This window comes from Crassostrea angulata, chromosome 7 (genome assembly GCF_025612915.1).
Source record: "Crassostrea angulata isolate pt1a10 chromosome 7, ASM2561291v2, whole genome shotgun sequence".
NCBI lineage: Eukaryota > Metazoa > Mollusca > Bivalvia > Ostreida > Ostreidae > Magallana > Magallana angulata.
The window spans coordinates 19,921,769-19,939,122 of NC_069117.1; the positions used below are offsets into that span (position 1 = coordinate 19,921,769).

Here is a 17,354-nt window from a genome sequence, read left to right on the forward strand (position 1 = left end):
TTTGTAGATACATGGTTATTGCAGAGCATGATCTTTCCTTGTACCATAAAAACCTGTAGTAACCTTTGAATATGATTTCATCCATCTCCAATTTGTATTGAATTTTGCAATGTCATAGGAGGCCTTTTATAGGCAGGAAGATGCTATATTTTTTGCTGGATTTTTTAGAATTCTACCATTTATGATCGTATGATAGAAATTTTGCATCAATATACCTAATGAAATGCCTACCTAGGACCAGGTAATGTACCTCTGGGTGGGTTGAATCATGTTTTCTTGTTTTATAAGCCTGTCCAAGTGCTCTTTTGTAGGAACTTGCAATGTAGCCTAGTAGAGTGTTTTTATGGGCTTCTAAATACGAAATCAATATCCATTCTAGTTATGAGGTGCTTTTGGCTGAGTGATAGATTTACAGGCCATTTGCTTTATTACTGTAACTATAACATGTGGTTATGAAACTCCAGTGTTTTCCATCAATTTGGTTGGAGTCTTTTTTCAGTTATTAAAGGGGCATGGTCACAATTTGAGCTGAAAATTCTTTAATTTCATTTTTCAATTTAAATGCTGACAAAGCTTTACTATAAAGGAATTTGTAATGGTGAATCAAAATTGAATGTCAGGCGAACAGTTACAAATGAGATACAGAGCTAACAATTCTTTGTTATACATGAACAAGTCAAAGCTCCTGACATGTTTTTGCATTCAAATGTTATACAATCATGTATATGTATATTGGTAAAAGTTTAATTTATATCATTTTTTTAAGGCGTCGAGCTAATGCTCGGCAGCCTTCTAGCGATCGTCTGGATTGGCAATCGTCCAAAAATTCATGCACTGCACCGCCTTTTTAATGCGCATAAAAAATAAGTTCCTTGAAGTAGTAAACGTATTACAAGATTTGTATTCCTTTTATTCAACTAAATTGTGTACAAAAAAACCAACTTTACCTCCCTGGTTATTGACAACTCATTGCATTAGTATAAATTTGCTTAATCAAGAAATGGCGGATGAATACAATAAGGTGCAATGTAAACATTCACTAAAATATTATTTAAGTTTATCGCTTACATTTTGATTGGAGACTGTGCCCGATAGAAATAAAATTTGATATGTAAATGTATTTGTTATCGGGCATGGTCTCCAAAATAATTGTAAGCGATAAACTTATCTAGAGATTTTGTTGCAATTAATAAACACGATAATGCAGTTGATTTGGTCGAGCATTTTAGATAGCACGTGTGAATTTGTTTGTAAACAACCATAGCATAGGTAATCTTGTTTCAAACGGGAATTGAAATAAATTAAAGTATGTTTTATTATTATAATTAGGGACACGCTGTTAATGTATTCAAATTATGAGCCTGTGAAATGTGCAAAGACTTTTTAAAGCAGAAAGAAAATAATTTTTTTAGAGTTTTGAAATTTCTTCGAATTTTGTAACTATGATGAGTTATTGTATTATATACTCATCACGAATTACCCTCATCACTACCTATTTTATAACGAAATATACTGATTATTGTTTTTGAAACAGCACAAAGCGTAATTTCTTTCCTTTTTTATTCTAATATTATTTGATAAACGACTATATATATTAGTACAGAAATTCAAATTATTGATATCATTCTATATAAAAGAAAATGTCAGCTCGACGCCTTTGTGGCCGTTCCGGCCTTTGATTATTTGAAAGTTAAAACTTGTATGGCTTTTCAGATCACTAACAAATATATTACTTCTCAACTGGATTTTCCAGTATTACATTAAAATGACTGCATTTCATTAATGAAAAGTCCGCGAAGAAAAAAAAAATTAGAATTAGGGTATAATGACAAGTCCCTGAGTTTTTTTCTGGAATCTGTATTGTTTCAATTTTTTTTCATGATTATTTCATTTCATTTGACAAAATGTTTATTTACAACATGTTTTACCTTAAAGGTAGCTTGTGGCATGATCCTCAACAACACAGATGTTGTAAAAGGCCTATATCAGGCTTCAGGTAAGATGTTGTTTGTTTTGCAGCATGATATTTTTACATCTACCGAGTATTTTTCTGTTCTATTTCTTAAGAAAACTGATTGTGATTCATAGTTCTATAGAAACTGACAGGGTTGAAATTATACAATATCCAGTTCTAACTAGTTTATCAATCGACTGAAACCTAAAGAAACTAAAAAAAAAACCACAGACTGCACAAAATTATTATAATGATGTCAGATGGCATTTACTCAAGTGTTAATTAGACATGCCTTTGTTTTGTATTGTATATTTTACATACACTGTCTTAGACATTGTTGCTAAAATGAGCCATGTGGCCCCCAGGCCTATCGTAGTACTTCTTTGTCATGTTTTAAAGTGTTACTACATGTACCAGTAAGTACCGTACTTGTCATCCTTTTGCAGAGATATTTTACAACAGTACCGGTCGACTTTGCTTTGACATCTGGGCAGACTTTATTGAGTGTGCTGATCCCACAGGATGCGGGCTAGGATTCAATAGCAGGGCATGGGATTATCAGGTACCCTTATTGGGGTTAATCTTGAAGAATACAACATTTTTTTTTTCAAAAAGTACTTAGTAGGGTCAGAGACATAAATAATATCGGTTGGTCGATTGGAGACCTGCAAGAGTAATCCTAATTTGCTCGTTTGCAGTATGGAGATCTCCTGTAGATCTCCACTGTCTACTTTCCAAATAGCTGGTAGACAATGGAGATCTGCTGGAGATATTCAGGACCAGTTCTGGAGGTAGCAAACAAATACACCCTAGGTGTTTTATGGGGTTCAAACATATATTTTAGGTTCACTAACACCATGTTAAATGATTTCTGTTTAAATTTACTCCACAAACTATGTTAAAATTTTAATGTATGTAGTGTGCAGTTCAATCATGATTTAATTTCTTTTGGGAAATAATTACTATTATCTGATTTAATATCATAATTTTAGATATGATTGACCTTAAGGAAGTGGTAGTAATTCACATACAATGCATGCACATGTTTTTTCCTCTTAGTCAAAATGTGATATGATTTCTGATCATTTATGTTTTTGGATGTATTCCGTAAAGAATGATGTACAGTAAAGTGATATAAGGTCTTAAAATTTCAGCAGCTATGAACATGAATTTTATTAATTCATGGGAGTGTTCACAAAGGTATGAAGCCAGTAAATCAGTGTCTGTAATTAACTTGTTACAGGCTTGTACTGAAATTCATCTTCCTGCTGGGAGTAACAATATCACAGACATGTTCCCAGTGCTGCCATTCACAAATCCAATCAGAAATCAATACTGCCAGAAGACGTGGGGCGTGGCACCGCGGGACTTGTGGGGACAGGCACAGTTCTGGGCAGAAAGTAAGTAAGATAGGTACATGTAGATATCTCCACGAACAATGTACAAAGGAGTCATTCACTTGAAAAAAGGGTTTACATTCCCTTTGTAAAGTTCTACTTCAGAAATGCTTACATGTACTGACATGTATAATTGTTCACAAGTTCCAATATGATGGAGTGAGTTAATAAACACCTCATACAATTACATATAAATGTAGTTTATATATGTCTATAAATATACCAATTCAATTTACACCTACATGAACATTATATTAATTGTACCTTTGTAATTGGTCACATTGGCTATATTTGGTTGTTATTCAGCTGGTTTGCAAGACCTTTTTCAGAGAGCATTTGTCTTTATTTCTATTCTGAGTACTATATGGTATTAAGTTTCGGTAATCATTTCTCTATTTAGCCATATTAACACCTTGCATTTTTTACTCCATTGTGTTTGCCATACATAAAAGCATCCATTATAGATTGTTGTACGTATATAAACTATTTCTATATAATGTTTGAAAGCTATATCACATGTTATTAGCCGACATATTTTTTTGTTGGTCATTTGAGATTAATTTCATATTACACAGTTTTTACCATTGATATATACTCAAATATACTAGTAGAAAATTACCAGTTGTAACAGGTAAAAAAAATTCTAATGCAGGCATATAAAGAAGAACAAAAGGAAGGGAGTGGCTTTATTTTTTTCTTCAAAATTAAAAGTTCTGTTATCTTAGTAATAATGTTTTGTTCATTTTTTAACAGTTAAGTTTTAATATAAAAATATGAATGTACAAATTAACAAGATATCCAGTTGGCCAATTATACTGTTACATATGTACCAGTTTTTGCTGAAATTTTTTAAATTATTAAAATTTATTAAATTAATGAATTATGTCTATAAGAACTTTTGGTTGATTGTCTGTATTCTGTCTTTCCTTGTTCTTTTCTGCATCTCTATTGACGATTTAAAAAGATAAACCTGCCTTTTACAGAAGATAAATATTTTTGTCATGGTAGAGAAGTTAAAATGTGGCATGGTTTTCATAGAGTAAAACTGTTCCTTGTTTCTTTGAATTAGGCTGTCCAAAATTAATTCTATGTTTAACATTGCCTCCACACGTAGGTTTTGGAGAAATTGTTAAAAAAAAAAAAACAAACCCCAATTTCCAATTTTTTTTTTCCTGTTTGATTTTATTTTTTTCCCAACTAAAATGCTGCAATCTGTTTAAGGCACATTATTAATTATATACATTGATGTCCAATGGGATTGTCTTTAAAACTGATAAGAAGGATCATGAAGCAGTTAGTTTACATAAATTTTAAATGCACTCACTGCATTTGTATTAATTAATATAAATGAATAAAAAATAATTGTTTGAAAATTTTGTTTGTTTTAATTTTATCGCCCTAGCTCCATTATAGGTTTGGTGTTTTGAAGGTGATGTTAAACATAAGAGTTAACTTTAAGCAGCCTTAAATAACAAAACAATTACATTAGTTTTAGTGAAGATTTTTAATACATCTTAATTTTCGTAAAAGTTTGTGTGCCTTTTGTGTTTACTTACAAATCCTTTCTGCTTTCAAGACCAGCTTAATTCCAAATTTAGATTTATAAGAGTATATTAAACAAGTAATGAAATAGAACTAGACAACATAATGAGTATCAATAACACATTTATTCCAACTTAGTACCAGACAACATTATGAGGATCTACATGACATTGTGTAACACATTTATTTTAATTCGGTTTTTCACTCTCAATTTTTGAATTCTAAGTAGGTGGCAAAAACAAATTCAAGTACCTGTAATTTTTAAACAGATATCGATGACTGGTTTTTCTTGGTTTTTTTTCTTTCAAAGATCAATGTGATATTCAAAGAATTGTAAGACTCTATGTTAATTAACAATGGTATGCTAGATTTTTTGTAAAATTTTATTACTAACAATGTAGTTTACATATTCACATAATGTAAGAAGTTTTCTCAATTTAATGAAAAGAATTATTTTTATTCAGATCGAGAATCATTTTGTAGATTTAAATTATACATGTACTAAGGCAAGTATTAAGAATCTTTGGAGTATCAAACTAATGATGACTCTGAAGTGGGAACTGTTGGAAGTATTCCTTTGGAAACCAATTAAGAGAACCAAGATTTTTTCCTTATGTTTATACTGTTTTATGTCCAATTATTAGATGTTTCATTTAAACATTTATAAAATAATTGCCAGTGGGTTGATCAATAATTTGGTTAACCTTGAGTAGTGGTTTGTAAAATGTTATCATACTAGTGTCCTGAAGGGTACTCTGTCACTGGTCTTGAAATGCTTTAATTAGCTATCTCATGTTAGGAGGATTATATTTGGATCAGATGTTGAAGTTTCTGTGGTAATTATGGGCTGCTGAGTTCTTCTGTAAGTGGGAGATACCTGAGTCTGTTCCCAAATATGGAACTGTCTGCAACTTGCATGCATAAATTGGATTTCATAGCTTAAAGGATGCAAATTCATTGATTTTTGACCAGACTATCAAAATTGGTGATGTACATCTGCTTTTATTTTAGTATCTAACTTGTACACAGTTGCTTTTACCTAAAACAAGGTGTTACGGTGGTACAAAATACTTGTGTTTAAAAGTAACAACATACATATATAATAAAGAGAGGAAACTCCTCTAGATATTTTTGTACTCTGTTGTAGATATCAAGTCAGCCAGTAATATAGTTTTCTCCAATGGTGACCTTGACCCATGGCACAGAGGAGGGGTAATTATTTTTTTTTAATGATATATTTATTTACCCAGTTTTTCCTTAACAATTTAAACTCTCTCTCTCTCTCATAACTTGCTGTAACATTTCTTTGTATGTTACTTTGTTTATAGGTAACACAGGCACCTAACCCTTCTGTCGGAGTCATAATGATAAAGGGAGGAGCTCATCACCTGGATCTTAGGTAGATATATTACCATTTCCAATTTATTCATGTACATTCAAGATTCACGGATGTACCGTGAAGATTGAAAAATGATTTTTGTTTGGTTGGTTGCAACGTAAGATTTAGTCTCCTTTCATGAATATGATATATACAAATAAAAGCTGAACACAATTGTCATTCTACCCTGACATGTTGATATAGGCCGGGGGACACCCCAAATACAACAGAAATAAAATATGCCATTTATTTTAAATTGTGGCTGTGTTCTGCTTTTTTTCATTTTCTCCAGACACCCAGCAAGAGTATATATTTCATTATATCTTTTCTTAAGTTTAATGAACAAAACATAACATATGGAACTGCATGATAATTTGATTATCCTTACTTTCAAGAATTGTTTATATTGGTAAATTGGTTTGCAATGATAAACATTTAGAATACTATCCTTTGTTTACATCTGATCACTATTTTGTGCAGTTCTAATCTGTTTGATTATCATTCAGTGAATACACTGTTTTTCACAGATTTAATTTATGTATTTTTAAGGCTTTTTAAAGGACTGTTACGGGTAAATCAGTTTTAAAGTTACGTAAAACATACATGCTCTTAATGTTCACCTGAGATTAGAAGGAAAATCTCTACAGAATAGAACTAATTATCAAATCAATCATCCTATAATATTTACTGTATTCTGAATTTGAAAATGAAAACTTTTTTGTGAGAAACAAAATCAGAGGTTCTTCATCATATATACCTTAAGACACTTTGGTAAATTAGATTCATATGAGTATCCACAGTAATGTAAATATTTACAGAATTTGCGAAGTTGTCTGACACTTATATGTACCAGGTATATAGGGGAACTTGTCACTGTATTTGGTACTTGAGATCTGTCTTCAGGATCTTGAAGCAATTTTAGTCATTTTAGTCGTCAGTCAAAATTTCACTCAGTCATAAAATAATTGTTTAATAACATGGCAACTGAAATTTGTAAATTAAACTAAAACTTAATATGCAGACAATTTTAATAGCATTTCAATTTTGTCACTATTTTCCAATCAAGAGACATTAAGACAGTGTACAATTTTGTACCTAAATGCTTTGTGATAATGATCTGCTTTACTTTTTTAATAAACTTTTCTCTTAACTGTAACTGTCTTTTCAAACATTTAACTATTTTTTTATATGTACTAATTATGACTTTTTTTCCCTCTGTTGCAGAGGCAAAAACAAAGATGACCCTGCATCAGTGATACAAGCAAGGAATCAGGAAAAGGACTACATCAAGAAATGGATAGCAGAATCCAGACAATCTCATTAATGCCAACAGCATAGTATTAATTTGATATTTTGTGCTGAATGAACCAAAGTATCAAATGGAGAATTTGTCTGTGAGCAGTCTGTGCTGTAGTCATCCATAGTCTCTTTTTTAAACATATATTTTTTTTTACTAGAATGTTATATACTAATTTATACCTTGTACTTGTAAAACCAATCACTCATTTGATTACTGATTTTTTTATATAACACTGTGATAACATAATCATGACAATTTATAGTAATTTTTATTATGCAAAGGCTAATTAAAGTTCATTCATTGACAAAAACATGTAGGGTAAAAATGTGATAATAGTAATCTTTCCTGTTGTGTGTAACTTTCAGATGGTGTTAAATTTTTTTGATTAACCAATTAGTGAGTTTGTTTTTTATTCCATGGCCAATGAAGGCTTCACTAGAGATCCACGCAAAAACTCTTGCTGCTCATGTAAAGACACTCTGTTCCTTCACCACCTTGCAATACAAACACTTGCCATTCTGCTCATCAATTTATTATCATAATAATGAATCTTAGTTTTATCATCCCGCCTGTACTTTTTTCCCCTTCAAACTTTACTGTATCGTTTAAATAAAATGTCAGATATGTAAGAAAACATAATCATATAAAAACTAAAAGGGCCTCTATGTATCTGTATTTAAAGTACTTGGGGTGCGCTCCGTTCTTGAGTGCCAATTTAAGGTGGACATTAATGGGGTTGACGTCGTTTCCCACTTTAAAGTTAGCCATTATGTACTTCAGAATGGCCTGTCTGGAAGATCCACCACGCTCTTTCAGGGATTCCAAGGCGGCCCTGATCATGTCAACGTACTTGGGGTGCGCTGCAGGTACCTTAGGCTTAGTAACCTTCTTCTTGGCTGGGGTTGTGGTTGCTGTGTCTGCCATGGCTTCGGACGAAACGAAAACGCTGTACAATTCACTGCGAACTAATACGAGGAAATAGTGAAGTCTCACGCTCTCGCTGCTTTTGTTTACAGCGGGCGCGGACGTCCTCGAAAACATCCCTTAAAATCGAAGCGCATATGCATAGTAGAATCGATGTGTGTTTTGATGCCGATGTTTACATCCTTGCTGCGCCGTTTAATGAGTACCGATTGCACCTATTTTATGAAAATCACATTGTGTGGATATATCCCTACCATATCATCTGCATATTTTACGTAAATTCTCCGCTAAAGGAACTCAAATGAAAGGAAAACGTAGGACAGAGTAGCAAATTCCAACTCCAAATGCCGATAAAGTCACGCAATGTCTTTAAAATTGATAATTATTCACAGAGAATTACATTTTTTTAACGTCCAACATACAGACATAAGTGTATTGTATATCGTCTATTGTGTAGAAGGCCCATACATATCTTCTTTTAAGTGAAATTCACACCAGGTCCATACACCCAGAAACACACGATACACAGAACAAGAGCAAGAGAGAATTATAAATTTTTAAAGTTGTCAGAAAGAAAAACAAATAAATAAAATAAAAAAAAGAAAGAAAAAGTCGTCACTTTAATAATAATATCAAAATATTCAGTGGCAAAAGTCATAGGATTTTTTGAAAAATAAAGAAAATTGAATTACATTATCTACTTTACGCGAAGTGCGACGTACAGTATAATACGTGCAAGAAAACGGCGTTATGTTAACAAATGCACATACAGTCAAAAAGCATATCAACATAAATATAGATACACTCAGGTAGTAGTTGATCATGAATTGGGAAAAAAAAACGGGTGATGAATGACGTGAATAAATAATTAGTTCATTTGTGCAATCGTGATAACATTGCCAAAACTGCAGTTTTCACGTGTGCACATCTTACTTAGACCTTAATTTGTAATGCGCAGACCATGCATACGTAGGTGAATGTACATTCACCGTTTTGATATCAATTCAAATAGAAAAAGAATAATAATAATAATAATAATAAAATAACGCACAAATGATCTCCCCCATGAAACACTGTATAAAATCAGAATCGGATGTCGCAATTGTTCAAGTACATATCATTCTAACATTATGCATGCATTTATATCACTAGTTTAACCAATGAGCATGATCGAGATTTGAGCTCAAATTTTAATTTTTTCACACACTAATGTATTTTTGAGGGGTAACTGATATAAATTAAATTTGTGTTTAGCATTTGAGAGCGTTGGAACAACATCAAATTGGATATTAATTGAACATGAATAGAAATTTATGTAATTGGTTGACGGTGTGTGGCAATGCATTCAATAAACGTGTAATGGGTATCTGCATTGTATATGTGTGCTTAATTACATGGTATAGAGACATCTTTCCGAAAAATATGGGTGGCCGTGAAAACGGCCGTTTGGTACAGACAAGTCAAGTCGACAGGGCTGACTTTTTACTTGGCGGCTGGCTTCTGGGTCTTCTTGGGGAGGAGCACGGCCTGGATGTTGGGCAAAACACCACCCTGTGCGATGGTCACACCGGACAGAAGTTTGTTCAACTCCTCGTCGTTGCGGATAGCAAGCTGCAGATGACGGGGGATGATTCTGGTTTTCTTGTTGTCACGGGCTGCGTTGCCTGCCAACTCCAACACTTCAGCGGCCAAGTACTCAAGGACAGCGGCCAGATACACTGGGGCACCGGCTCCCACTCTCTCGGCGTAGTTGCCCTTCCTCAGCAGACGGTGGATACGACCAACGGGAAACTGTAGTCCGGCACGGGAAGATCGGCTCTTTGCCTTTCCCTTCACTTTGCCTCCTTTACCACGTCCTGACATTTTAGATTGGTGTGTGGGTTGGGCGCTGACAAAATTAAATCAACGAATAACACGCCATGCGCTGCGCCACTCTATTTAAACACTTCCACGGATTGAGATGATCCACCAATCACAACGCTCGTTTTAAACGCACCTCGGGCGTCCTGACCAATATGATGTTTACAAAGACGTCCGCAATTTACCTGTACGCTTCAATCCGCCTCTTGTTATATATAAATCTACCGAGAGCAATGCGCCATTCATAGTTTCAGTCTTCACACTGTAAACATGCCACCCAAAGTTGGATCTAAAGGTTCTAAGAAAGCTGCCACCAAGGCTAAGGCCCAGAGAACTGGGGACAAGAAGAAGCGCAGGAGGAGGAGGGAATCCTACGCTATCTACATCTACAAAGTCTTGAAACAGGTGCACCCTGACACTGGAGTTTCCAGCAAGGCCATGAGCATCATGAATTCTTTCGTCAATGACATCTTCGAGAGAATTGCCGCTGAGGCCTCCCGTCTGGCCCACTACAACAAACGCTCAACCATCACCAGCAGAGAAATCCAGACTGCAGTCCGCCTTCTCCTGCCAGGTGAATTGGCCAAGCATGCTGTCTCTGAAGGTACCAAAGCTGTCACCAAGTACACCAGCAGCAAGTAAACTGCAGGGATATGTAGTTGACATAACCAAACGGCCCTTTTCAGGGCCACACAATTTTTTCGAAAAGCTACCATCATTACAATACGCAGTTACTGGTACATTAAATTTGTGTTCAATAGTCATGATTGTTTCAAGACTATACATTCACTATCAAAATCAATGAGGGTTGGAGGATCAAATGACATGAATATATTTCTTTACATTATCATTAAATCAATGCGCAATAACTGACCTATTTAAATTTAAACAATAGTCATCTTCTGACATGTGAAATGTGGCTTACTTTAATATCATTCTTTGATTAGGCTAAGTGTAAAAGTGATTGTTCATAACTCATGTGACTTCCAACCACTCTTATTTCGAGTGCATGTGGCAGGGGAAATGAATGCTAACTCATTACTAATGACAGGTAAAAGTGTAGTATGTCTCACAGAGTGTGTCGGTGTATTTCACAGCATTTGTGATAGAGGCATCTTTTCTAAAAGTTTGGTGGCCGTTAAAACGGCCGTTTGTTTGTTGTCAGTGCTGCAAGCACACGGGAGTGGCAGTTTAACCGCCGAATCCGTAGAGGGTACGTCCCTGTCTCTTCAGAGCGTAGACAACGTCCATGGCTGTGACGGTCTTTCTCTTGGCATGCTCTGTGTATGTGACTGCATCACGGATGACGTTCTCGAGGAAGACTTTCAAGACACCACGGGTTTCCTCGTAGATGAGTCCAGAGATACGTTTAACTCCACCTCTACGTGCAAGACGACGGATGGCAGGCTTGGTGATACCCTGGATGTTGTCTCGAAGAACTTTCCTGTGACGCTTGGCGCCCCCCTTTCCAAGACCTTTTCCTCCTTTACCACGACCAGACATGTTTACGTTCAGTGAAGATGTACTGAGATGAACTTTGTTTCGCGATACCAAATTATATATAGCTTCAATTTACGACCCGTGAGAAGGCACCATACCTTGAAAAGTTCGGCAGCACAAACTAGGCGATTAGTAAAGTCAACGCTGATTGGCTAAGGTATAAACCTGCCTCGGGCCTTATCTGTTTTGCATGGAATCCACATACACACATCTTACATATTTACTGTGTCGGTTTTCTTATCATAGTTTATACTTAATTTATATCATTAACTGTTACGAAATATTAAATATATATACATGTTTATATAAGTGTACTGCACACCTGTACAATTCATCGAAAAGAATTAAATTGGTAATAAATGAATGTGCAGTGTGTAAAAAAAAAAAAAAAAAAAAAAAAAAACCAAAACAAAACAAAACAACAATAAAAAAGACAAAAAGAAAAAAAAACCTGATCAACAGGATGTATCAAATGGTATGAGGCAAAAGATATGGTCAGAGCCAGTAGCTAAAATCTAAGAGACATTAACTGATTTCACAAAATTAATGTAATTTATTCAAAAGACACAATATGATTCCTGTATTCCTTCTCCATAAAGGAACATACTCCTATTTTAATAATAATTAGCAGATTGACCTTTAGGAACATCATGACTATGTTATAAATCCATAATATAAGAATGATAATGGTATTTACATTTTTGTTATAATTAAAGATATCTTCTTTCTTTTTTTTAATGTACACATTTGTGTTAGTTTGAGTTTTGCTCGCAGTGGGACAGTTACCATTTATAGCAATAGTTTTGACAGTTTGTGATATATCAATTCACTATTTCTCATGTTGTCCATTTGTTAAGAAAGTTTCCACTGAAATATACCTGTATTGCTGTATTTATTTTATTCATGGGATATATATATGTGTGCGTGTGTTTATGCGAGCCATCTTACATATATTTATTATAGATGAATGCACGCTTATTCAAGAATTAGAGTATCAATTGTATGTAATATGAAGGCATCTTTTCTAAAGGTTTTGGTGGCCGTGAAAACGGCCGTTTTGAGTTTGTCAAGAGACAAAAGAGAACCTAAGCTCTCTCGCCACGGATACGTCTGGCAAGCTGGATATCTTTGGGCATGATGGTGACTCTCTTGGCGTGGATAGCGCACAAGTTGGTGTCCTCAAAGAGTCCGACAAGGTAGGCTTCGCTGGCTTCCTGGAGAGCCATGACGGCTGAACTCTGGAAACGCAGGTCGGTCTTGAAGTCCTGAGCAATCTCACGGACCAGACGCTGGAATGGCAGTTTCCTGATCAGCAGCTCTGTGCTTTTCTGGTATCTCCTGATCTCACGAAGAGCGACGGTTCCTGGCCTGTATCTGTGGGGTTTCTTGACGCCACCAGTTGCTGGAGCGCTCTTACGGGCTGCCTTGGTGGCCAGTTGTTTACGTGGAGCTTTACCTCCAGTAGATTTTCTTGCGGTCTGCTTGGTACGTGCCATCTTCGACGAGTGTCAAATGAATGAATGAGCCAGACGGTCCTCTGTATACACTTTATACCGAGTCGACGATTAACCGTCTGCTCTCCGATATCACAGCACCCCCACTAACGACAATCGCCATTGGTGATCTTGACCGAGAGAGGTGGTCAGCGATTAGTCGATAATAACCCGTTCCGATTGGCCAGGTGAAAAAATCATTTCGATCCGGCTTTTGCACAGAATTTGTGTACTCCGAAAAATATCGTCCGTGTACTTAGTGGAACAAAACTTTTATTCCAATTATAACTAAAACTTATTTGATTTACATAAAGTATTAAACACCATCTATATTCTACAGGATGTAATTGATACTTAAAAAAAAGCAAAAACAAACTGATCAATTAAATAACAACCCATTAGAATATTGCACAACTTACATTCACTCAATATTTTAACCTATTGATTCTCTGGCATTAAAATGGGAATAGTATATGCTGAATGATCATCTGATATCTCAATTGAATTACAATAAACCCAGCATCATAACCCCCCCCCCCCAATAAATAAATAAGTAAATAAAGATATAGATTTATCAAAGAGAAACATAAAAGATCTATAGTTCAGAATATCTACGTCATATGCATTTATATGTTTTATCATTCATGATTTAGCTAAGTAACAAAATAACTTACTTTTATAGTTTGATTTGCACAGAAATATCCGGGCATGTAAGTCCAAAACACTAGTTGTAATTGTAAATACAGACACAATGAGAGCCACTTGATTCTGGAAAGAGAGGGGAAAAAAATCTCAGGAAGACTGTATGTTTCAAAGTTCATCATGCAAACTATAAGATGTAGATTTCAGTTTTTTGCTATCCTGTTCAGTGTCAAAGAAAGAAGAAAGAAAGAAAGAATAATGTAACCAGAGTAGAATCATAATAAAATAATGTTTAAAAAAATGCATGTTTGTTCTCTCTCTCTCTCTCTCTCTCTCTCTCTCTCTCTCTCTCTCTCTCTCTCTCTCTCTCTCTCTCTCTCCGTATGTTTCCTTTCAATCAGAATTCAACATCACTAATCTTATGATAATGTGTATCAACCCACTTTCTAGTTAGTCTACAACATATATGAATGATGTACATTATTTGTTGTACTCATATCGCTTAGCCTTATAAATGTTGGATTTGAACAATGTAAATGCATGTATTCTTTTTTAGTGTATTCACTAAACAGACCTCAATCAATATCATGCAGTTAGTTGCAGGAGCAAAATAAAAAACAAAAAACACATTCATACTCCTGTAAATTTTACTACTCGACTATTCATACTCTGGTCTGTAGCCGTGAACATTATGAAAAAAGCATGCACCTTGCATTACAAACCCTTGCCATGTTACTCATTTACAATTTGCTTATATCTCCATTTTAATATCTTATTTGTGAGTTTGTGTTGTTAATGCCCCCCCCCCCCCTCCTTCTGAACCATACCATAGTCAGATATGAATTAATAATATGTAATAACACATTATCACAGAAAAACTAGAAGGGGCTTAATGTACCTGTATAAAGTGTATATGAATTCATTGTACTTGCATGTTTCTTTGCAACTTGCATTTGTAATTAAGACATCTTTTCGAAAAATATTGGTAGCCCTAAAAAGGGCTTTTGTTGAAGGTTTGCAATCTGCAATGATGCTATGATTGCTTATTTTTTAGCTGCTGTCTTCTTGGGAGTCTTGGCTTTCTTTGGCTTGGCTGCTGCTGCTTTTTTCGGAGTCTTGGCCTTCTTTGGCTTGGCTGCTGCCTTCTTAGGGGATTTGGCTGCCGTCTTCTTCTTGGGTGTCTTAACTTTCTTAGGTCCAGCTGCTTTCTTGGGGGACTTCTTCTTCTTCTCAGCAGTCTTTTTCTCCCCTGCCGCCTTCCTGGGCTTAACAGCTGTGGCCTTCTTTGGTTTGGCTGCCTTGGGTTTGGTGACTTTCTTCGCCTTTGGTTTTTTCTCTGTCTTTGGCTTGTCTCCTAACTTGAAAGAGCCAGTGGCGCCTGTTCCTTTGGCTTGTTTCAGAGCGCCTTTCTTCACTCCGTTCTTGAGTGCCATTTTAAGGTGGACATTAATGGGGTTGACGTCGTTTCCCACTTTAAAGTTGGCCATTATGTACTTCAGAATGGCCTGTCTGGAAGATCCACCACGCTCTTTCAGGGATTCCAAGGCGGCCCTGATCATGTCAACGTACTTGGGGTGTGCTGCAGGTACCTTAGGCTTAGTAACCTTCTTCTTGACTGGGGTTGTGGTTGCTGTGTCTGCCATGGCTTCGGACGAAACGAAAACGCTGTACAATTCACTGCGAACTAATACGAGGAAATAGTGAAGTCTCACGCTCTCGCTGCTTTTGTTTACAGCGGGCGCGGACGTCCTCGAAAACATCCCTTAAAATCGAAGCGCATATGCATAGTAGAATCGATGTGTGTTTTGATGCCGATGTTTACATCCTTGCTGCGCCGTTTAATGAGTACCGATTGCACCTATTTTATGAAAATCACATTGTGTGGATATATCCCTACCATATCATCTGCATATTTTACGTAAATTCTCCGCTAAAGGAACTCAAATGAAAGGAAAACGTAGGACAGAGTAGCAAATTCCAACTCCAAATGCCGATAAAGTCACGCAATGTCTTTAAAATTGATAATTATTCACAGAAAATTACATTTTTTTAACGTCCAACATACAGACATAAGTGTATTGTATATCGTCTATTGTGTAGAAGGCCCATACATATCTTCTTTTTAATGAAATTCACACCAGGTCCATACACCCAGAAACACACGATACACAGAACAAGAGCAAGAGAGAATTATAAATTTTTAAAGTTGTCAGAAAGAAAAACAAATAAATAAAATAAAAAAAGAAAGAAAAAGTCGTCACTTTAATAATAATATCAAAATATTCATTGGCAAAAGTCATAGGATTTTTTGAAAAATAAAGAAAATTGAATTACATTATCTACTTTACGCGAAGTGCGATGTACAGTATAGTACGTGCAAGAAAACGGCGTTATGTTAACAAATGCACATACAGTCAAAAAGCATATCAACATAAATATAGATATACTAAGGTAGTAGTTGATCATGAATTGGGAAAAAAAACGGGTGATGAATGACGTGAATAAATAATTAGTTCATTTGTGCAATCATGAAAACATTGCCAAAACTGCAGTTTTCACGTGTGCACATCTTACTTAGACCTTAATTTGTAATGCGCAGACCATGCATACGTAGGTGAAAGTACATTCACCGTTTTGATATCAATTCAAATAGAAAAAGAATATTAATAATAATAATAATAATAAAATAACGCACACATAATCTCCCCCATGAAACACTGTATAAAATCAGAATCGGATGTCGCAATTGTTCAAGTACATATCATTCTAACATTATGCATGCATTTATATCACTAGTTTAACCAATGAGCATGATCGAGATTTGAGCTCAAATTTTAATTTTTTCACACACTAATGTATTTTTGAGGGGTAACTGATATAAATTAAATTTGTGTTTAGCATTTGAGAGCGTTGGAACAACATCAAATTGGATATTAATTGAACATGAATAGAAATTTATGTAAGAGGTTGACGGTGTGTGGCAATGCATTCAATAAACGTGTAATGGGTATCTGCATTGTATATGTGTGCTTAATTACATGCTATAGAGACATCTTTTCGAAAAATATGGGTGGCCGTGAAAACGGCCGTTTGGTACAGACAAGTCAAGTCGACAGGGCTGACTTTTTACTTGGCGGCTGGCTTCTGGGTCTTCTTGGGGAGGAGCACGGCCTGGATGTTGGGCAAAACACCACCCTGTGCGATGGTCACACCGGACAGAAGTTTGTTCAACTCCTCGTCGTTGCGGATAGCAAGCTGCAGATGACGGGGGATGATTCTGGTTTTCTTGTTGTCACGGGCTGCGTTGCCTGCCAACTCCAACACTTCAGCGGCCAAGTACTCAAGGACAGCGGCCAGATACACT

At 35.4% G+C, this 17,354-nt stretch overlaps 4 protein-coding genes across 4 annotated transcripts in view; 2 read left to right on the forward strand and 2 right to left on the reverse strand.

The window, feature by feature from the left end:
* Nucleotides 1-7,964, forward strand: part of LOC128192600 (dipeptidyl peptidase 2-like) — a 43,575-nt gene extending 35,611 nt beyond the window's left edge. Inside the window, exons 7-12 of the mRNA XM_052865393.1 lie at nucleotides 1,936-1,996; nucleotides 2,401-2,516; nucleotides 3,198-3,354; nucleotides 6,041-6,105; nucleotides 6,222-6,292; nucleotides 7,496-7,964. Coding sequence (XP_052721353.1) covers nucleotides 1,936-1,996; nucleotides 2,401-2,516; nucleotides 3,198-3,354; nucleotides 6,041-6,105; nucleotides 6,222-6,292; nucleotides 7,496-7,595 — 570 coding nt within the window. The 3' untranslated portion in view covers nucleotides 7,596-7,964. The remainder of the gene's footprint in view (nucleotides 1-1,935; nucleotides 1,997-2,400; nucleotides 2,517-3,197; nucleotides 3,355-6,040; nucleotides 6,106-6,221; nucleotides 6,293-7,495) is intronic.
* Nucleotides 7,965-9,916: 1,952 nt separating this feature from the next.
* On the reverse strand, nucleotides 9,917-10,359 carry LOC128156506 (histone H2A-like). Its single transcript, XM_052818675.1, has one exon. It carries the CDS (start codon nucleotides 10,356-10,358, stop codon nucleotides 9,978-9,980), a length of 381 nt encoding a protein of 126 aa, XP_052674635.1. The 5' UTR covers nucleotide 10,359; the 3' UTR covers nucleotides 9,917-9,977.
* A 92-nt stretch (nucleotides 10,360-10,451) lies between these two features.
* LOC128156507 (histone H2B-like) lies at nucleotides 10,452-11,108 on the forward strand. The gene has a single exon (XM_052818676.1). It carries the CDS (start codon nucleotides 10,626-10,628, stop codon nucleotides 10,995-10,997), a length of 372 nt encoding a protein of 123 aa, XP_052674636.1. The 5' UTR covers nucleotides 10,452-10,625; the 3' UTR covers nucleotides 10,998-11,108.
* Nucleotides 11,109-15,003: 3,895 nt separating this feature from the next.
* On the reverse strand, nucleotides 15,004-16,092 carry LOC128155934 (histone H1-delta-like). Its single transcript, XM_052817834.1, has one exon. The coding sequence runs from the start codon at nucleotides 15,748-15,750 to the stop codon at nucleotides 15,034-15,036; it is 717 nt and encodes a 238-aa protein (XP_052673794.1). The 5' UTR covers nucleotides 15,751-16,092; the 3' UTR covers nucleotides 15,004-15,033.
* Between the last annotated feature and the right edge of the window lie 1,262 nt (nucleotides 16,093-17,354).

Coding starts and splice junctions, on each gene's coding strand:
- LOC128156506 (XM_052818675.1), bottom strand. CDS start 10,358: ATGTCAGGACGTGGTAAAGGAGGCAAAGTGAAGGGAAAGGCAAAGAGC.
- LOC128155934 (XM_052817834.1), bottom strand. CDS start 15,750: ATGTTTTCGAGGACGTCCGCGCCCGCTGTAAACAAAAGCAGCGAGAGC.
- LOC128156507 (XM_052818676.1), top strand. CDS start 10,626: ATGCCACCCAAAGTTGGATCTAAAGGTTCTAAGAAAGCTGCCACCAAG.